This window comes from Gossypium hirsutum, chromosome D04, assembly GCF_007990345.1.
Source record: "Gossypium hirsutum isolate 1008001.06 chromosome D04, Gossypium_hirsutum_v2.1, whole genome shotgun sequence".
Lineage (NCBI taxonomy): Eukaryota > Viridiplantae > Streptophyta > Magnoliopsida > Malvales > Malvaceae > Gossypium > Gossypium hirsutum.
Window position 1 is genome coordinate 35865713 of NC_053440.1, and position 6510 is coordinate 35872222.

At 34.4% G+C, this 6510-nt stretch overlaps 1 protein-coding gene across 1 annotated transcript in view; it reads left to right on the top strand.

Moving 5' to 3' along the window:
• Positions 1 to 6305, top strand: part of LOC121216113 (uncharacterized) — a 28654-nt gene extending 22349 nt beyond the window's left edge. The window contains exons 2-3 of the mRNA XM_041091409.1: positions 4539 to 4900; positions 6195 to 6305. Of these exons, the coding sequence (XP_040947343.1) occupies positions 4539 to 4900; positions 6195 to 6305 (473 nt within the window). The remainder of the gene's footprint in view (positions 1 to 4538; positions 4901 to 6194) is intronic.
• The last annotated feature ends 205 nt before the right edge of the window (positions 6306 to 6510 follow it).

The window sequence follows — 6510 nt, forward strand, 5'->3', positions numbered from 1 at the left end:
AAGTCTTAGTTCGATTGGTATTGACATTGTTATCAATGTAGGAAGATATGAGTTTGAGTGTGCTGAAGCGCATTATTCTCCTAAAGTTATAGAAAAATTATTTTTTTAATAAAATATTTATGATTTTTTTTTAAAATTTTATCAAATAATATTTAAAAATCTAAAACTAAAAATTATTATAAAAAATCGATAATCGAATTGAAAGAACAAAACTATGATATACGATTAAAAAAACTAACCTTATTCGGAATGTATGAAATACGAGGGCTAGTTTAGCATTATTTTTAAAAAGTGCTTTTAAAAAGTGCTGTGAAAATGTGGTTTTGAGAAATACTTTTGAAAATTTTGGTTTAAAATTTAAGTGTTGAGTATTGTTGTCGAAAAGTATTTGTAATAGGCCCAATTTGCCCGGCCCGCTATTGAAATAAACCAAATCAAAAAGTCCAATAAATAGTCCAATTACAATGGGCCAAATTCGGGTTGAAGCCCAATCACTAAACCCCGATTACAGACCCTAACCTAGTCCTAACCATCAACCCAAATCCGTTACAAACCCAAGCCCAAAAGCAAAGAAAAAACCTAAAACCCAAAACAGTTTCTGAAACAAGCCTCAGCCGCCGCAGCAAAAACCCGAGCCACTCCCCACGCACGTAGCACCACTCATGCGAGCCTCCGTACGCGCACGCCGCACACATCCGTACGTGCCACGTCCCCATCACCGTACGGCCGTACCTGCACACAAGCAAACAAGCAGAAACGCACAGAAAACAGCACAAAATAGAGCGAAAATTGTAATAAGGGAGAAAAAGCAAAAAACAAAAAAAAAGTGGGATTTCTGTATTTTCTTTTTGGCTATATAAATCCATTGAAAAATCTATAAAAGGACACAGACAAAAAAATCACACACGCATTCAATATACAAAAAAAAAATCAGAATACCAAGAGGTGATCTTTCTGGCTTCTTTTCTTTCTTTTATTCGTAGTTCTTCTTTTCGTTTTATATTCTGTTGATTGTTTATTAAAAAAGAAGCGGTAGCAGTAAAAGAAAGGGGACGTACTTAGTAACCGCATCCTCTTTCTCTCCGTCGTCATCGGAGTTGAATGGGGATCGGGGCCTAAGGTGATGAATCGTCAGAGCGGCGCAAGAGGAAGGCCATTGCTCTTTAGGTTTTAAGAAGGTTAAAAGGTTTTAGGTTAGATCTTTAAGGGCCATCATTAAAACGCTGACGTTCAAGGTCAATATAATGACTTCGAAACGCCGCCGTTTGATGGCCGAACCCGAGCGGTGACCCGATCTAGGGAAGGATCCACGTGTTAGGACCAAATGGTCTATTTATTCGATGGGTCCTTGCGTGTTTATGGAGTTGCAATTTGATCTTTTTTATCTGTTTGTAATTTGTACTTCATATTTTGTTCTGTTCTCATTCAGATCCAAATTGAAACGGTACCGTTTTATGTGGTTGATTGAAATTATTTTAGTGTTTGCGCTTAATTGCTGGATCAATCCCTCAGTTTTGAAATAAATTTCGATTTAATATAAATTCATTTTTTATAATACTTTTTTCACATATTATAGATTTTAATATTACTTATAGTATTTAATTTCAATAATGTTTAAATTTATTATTATAGTTTAAAATGTAATAAATTATTATTTTTCCGTATTTTATATTTTAAATTCATTATACATTAATACTTTAAGCTTATCGTTTTATTTAATTTTGTTTCCTCTTATTATTATTTTAATTTTATTTAAACTCTGATTTAAAGGTTGTCGATTATCGTTCTCAATTTCAAAATGTTTTTCATATTTAATATTGATTTCAAAAGTTTTTAATAAATCAATTCTTATATTAATTTATTGTTTCTCACATTATTTTAACATTGACTTAATATTTTTCCAAAACTTATCATTAATGTGACTTCTAAAATATAATACTTTATTCTTTCAAATTATTATCAATATGTTTTAAATTCATTGACATCATTTTTTTATATACTTTTATTTTTCCAATTTGATATATTATTATTCATTTTATCTCACTTAATATATTTTTAAAAAAATTGATATGTTAGTTTATATTTCCCAATAATTTATTTTAGAATATAGTTCCTAATTTTATTTTCACCATGATGTTTCATGACTATTATATCTATGTATAATTTATAAGGAACCTTTTTTGGTGTATATAAATAAATATAAAGTATAATAGATTTCAACTTATAAAATTTTATATGCTTTTCATACATAAGTATTTTATTTCTCAAGGAAAGTTATCTATTTTGCTTGCTTTAGTTTGGTTATTTATTGTTAAATTGTTTCTAAATATCTTTTTTTCAAAATATCCTTATGAGAGTGATTATTGATTCATTATATACTTAATTATTAATGTTGATGTACTATATGTTTGGTTGCTGCATATTGTAAACTTGGTTTGTTATTCATCATCTGCTTTATATATTGCTATTCAAATTATGTTGTTTGTAAAAATTGTATTTCATTAAAGCATCATGATCGTCTTATTTCAAAACTCCTAAAAAAGGCTTGGTGTTCAATAGTTCTCGAGAGAATCGTGCCCTAACTTACTGGGCTTCAATTCTCCTCGATGAATTTATATCATTAAGTATCCATTTTATTAAAACCATACAATTGTAAAAATAAAGCTCTTAAGACTACAAAATGTTGGATCCTAACTTACTGGATGCGGCATTTTGTTATCTCGATTTTAAAATAAAGACAATATTTAAGGCTTAAGAATTTCGAGAAATTGAACCCTAACTTACCGGATTCTGATTTCTCGATTGACTTAAACAATCAAATAACCTGCTTTAAACTCATGTTTTTCTTAAAAAATAACACATTTAATTTCGGAGATTGAATTGTAGCACCCTAACTTACTGAGTGTGACAAATTATTTCCTCGAAATAAATGCGTATTATTATTCAATCTAGTTTGTTCAAGTTTTTCTCATCAAGGATCGTACATTAAAATCTTTTCAAGGTTTCGATATTAAGACATTAAGCAATCAATTCGGTACCAATTTTGGGCGTATGAGGGTGCTAACCCTTCCTCGTGCGTAATCGACTCCTGAATCTATTTTCTCAAAATTTCGCGGACCAAATTCATTTTTTTAACGGTGAACCGGTCACACCTTAATAAAAGATCGGTGGCGACTCCAATTTTCATTTCATTTTTAAGTCGACTGCTAAATTTTTTTTTCAAAAAAGGTGGTTTCGACAGCTTGGCGACTTCGATGGGGACAGTAAGAGAGTCAGGCCATAAAATTGATTGTGTTTTTTGTCTTATTGTCAAAAATTAAAAATTTGATTTGAAAATTACGATCTTCTCTTTGTATTTGTTTGCATGATTACTGTAAATTGAGCTCTATATTTTGGCATCATATTGCATGAAGACTGTTTAGTCTTACCATTTTAAGTGGGAGTGAGAAGCTACTCCTTCATGAGGTTTTCACCTCCGTGTAGGATAATGGATCACTTTCGTAATACATCCGTACCTATGTCTTCGTGAGATTTTCATCTCCGTGCAGCCATAGGGAAATGTATTCCCCTGAACTAAACTCGGTCTGTATGAGCCTATAATGGGTAAGATCGAGAAATCTGCTGGTTCGGGTACCTTGACTTTAGAGCCAAACCGCATGTGGAAGACCTTAGGAACCCATCCTAGGTAGAACCACTCCAAACCCCTAGTGGTTACTCGACTAGGTACTTTTGTTTTCCTTGCTTGCTTTTGTTTTGTACTAACCCCTCTTGTTGTGCTTTGATTATGGTTGCATTGTATTTGCATCTTAGGAAAGATATATTGATTCAAATCCGATTACTAAATTAGAAATCTTATCATGAAATACGGATTCCTTGATAAAGTGGAAAGTAATACAACTGCCTGAATATATCCCAAGAAACATAGGAACAGTGGTGAAAGAGTTCGTGACTTCATTTCGTGGCCCGAAGATTCAAGATGACTGTCTAGGAGCCTTCGACGTTTTAACTCCCTTAAAGAAGCTGACGAGCCTTATGAAGATGGGCAAATGATGGATCGCGACCAAGATCAAGAAAAGGATCTAGCAGTGGCATCTATTGGAAATTGGGGAGATTATCTCAAACATGCGGATGAAGGAAAAGATCGATGTTGTCTCTTAGAATATAAGAGCAAGGCCGTATACACATATCTGCTTTATGTAAAAAAATTACTTTCTAGTAAATTTTTCTAAATGTAATTGAATCAGAATCAACATCTCTTTAGGCATTCATTTCATTCATTTACATTACATGACATCACATGCATAAATCCATTGAAAGAGCCTAATTGAGTAAATTTATTTCAGCTAATCTGGAAAACCAATCAACCTAACACCCTTACGGTATCCAAGCAAAGACTAGAGAAATGGAACAAAGGTTGGAAAAATTAGAGCGAATGTAGATACAGATGCAGGAGCAATTGACCGAATTTCAACAGGAAATGAGAGATCAGATGCTAGAATTGCAGAGGGCTATGATGAGCCAGTTCAACCGACTGCTAGCTGGAGAGTTAGAAAAAAGGAAAGACCCGGTGGTCCACTTAGGGGTTGATAATGAGGATCTTGCCTATTCTCTAGATTGTACTCCGACAAGTGACCAGGTCCAGCCAGATGGGCGCCCACAAAGGGCACTCTTTACCATCAGATCTCAACAATATCAGACTGGTACAGCAACACCAATGAGTTGCTTGACGGGCCCAAAATCCAATTTGAGGAACAATTTTCCTGTTGCTCTTGATAACCCAGCAGAAATAAAGCAGTCGAGGGTGGAATACCTAGGTATTACAAAGGCCTCAAGGAAGAAGGGGAATAAGAAGGATAATAGAAGGTCAGTCCCAAAGAAAAAGGAGAATGAAGTGAACCATGTGAGTACATAGAACAAGTCAATTACAGAGAACCAACTAGGGAAGATGGTTTCTAATCAACAAGGCTCATTAAAGCAAGAATCTGGAGTGAAACCAGGTATTGAGAAGCTCCAGTTCACACCAATATCGATGTCATATAGTGAGTTATACCGAAGCTTATTTGATGCACGTGTGGTATCCCCTTTCTACTTAAAACCCATACAACCTCCGTATCCCAAATGGTATGACACGAACGCACAATGCGACTACCATGCGGGAATTACGGGGCATTCAATAGAGAATTGCACTACCTTCAAGAAACTGGTTGAAAAACTCATTAACATAGGTGTTGTCAGATTTGATGACTCGTCTAGCGCAGAAAATCCACTACCCAATCATATTGATAATAGGGTAGACATGAAGGCAGGAAGGGGATTAGTTATTTTCGATTCAGGAGGAAACCAAGAAAGGACAAGGAACCATTGCGAGTTCCATCACGAGAAGGGGTATGAGACCTAAGAGGGTGTAAGATTCTAGGCCTTGGTTCAGGGCATGATGGACAAGAAAGAGATGAAGCTCTGTGAGGAAATTAAAGAGGAGAAAAACATACACACAATATTGGGAATTGTTCACATCAATGACATATATGAAAACACAAATGAAGATGGACCTTGTTAGATGTCCGCCCTTATAAATTTGGGAGCGTTCCAAGCAATTGGACTGCAGAAGAAATCTTTGTAGTTTTTGTTGTTTATTTAGAGTAATGTTTAGAACATTTTTGTTGTTTTTAGCCTAAAAGTGATAAAAATTCTTTTGTGAAATAGGCTAATGTCTAAACGTCATTATTCTAATAAAATACATCTTTCTATTCATTTTTGAACCAATATTCTTTCATTTTTTTGAATAATTACTCATTTATTCTTTTAAATTATCTTTCACATCATTCTTTCATTCATAATTATATTGTACAAATAATTATTCACAAATTCACACATTCTTTTGTATATTCTTTGGTACCTACTATGGGTCCCCGGATATCAATGACATGAGTAACACTGCTACAAATTTAGATTTTCCTTTTGAGTGAGGCATGCGTTTAGAGGGATCTCATGACTTTTAAAATGACATAGATCGTAGCTTATCTCTGGACTTGTTGAGGATGGTTGAACAAAAGGATAGATAGATCCTACCTCTCAAGGAATCATTAGAAATTGTGAGCTGGGTGAAGATTAGAATTGACCTATCCACAAAGACGAAGCAAGACCTTGTTGGGTCACCTCTAGAGTTCAAAGATGTCTTTGTATGATCATACCAGGATATTCCCTGGTTAACCGCTGATAATGAAATCTGCACAGCAGCACGTTTTCAGAAATTTGCAGTGAACAATGCGATTCTTCGTCAGGGCAATGCCTCTCTCGTTGACTGAGCATAGCTTTGCCCATTTGAAGTCGAGTTTCCATCCCTTCAATATGTTGTTGGATTTTACTTTGATTAAAGAGGAAGATCCAAAGCTTTCTGTCATAGTTGCGCCCCAAAAGGCTCAATGAAAGAAATCTGATACCAAAGAAGGTTTTTCGCATACAAGATGAAATTGGAAGACCTTATGTGGGAGACTTTATCAAGAAAAAGTA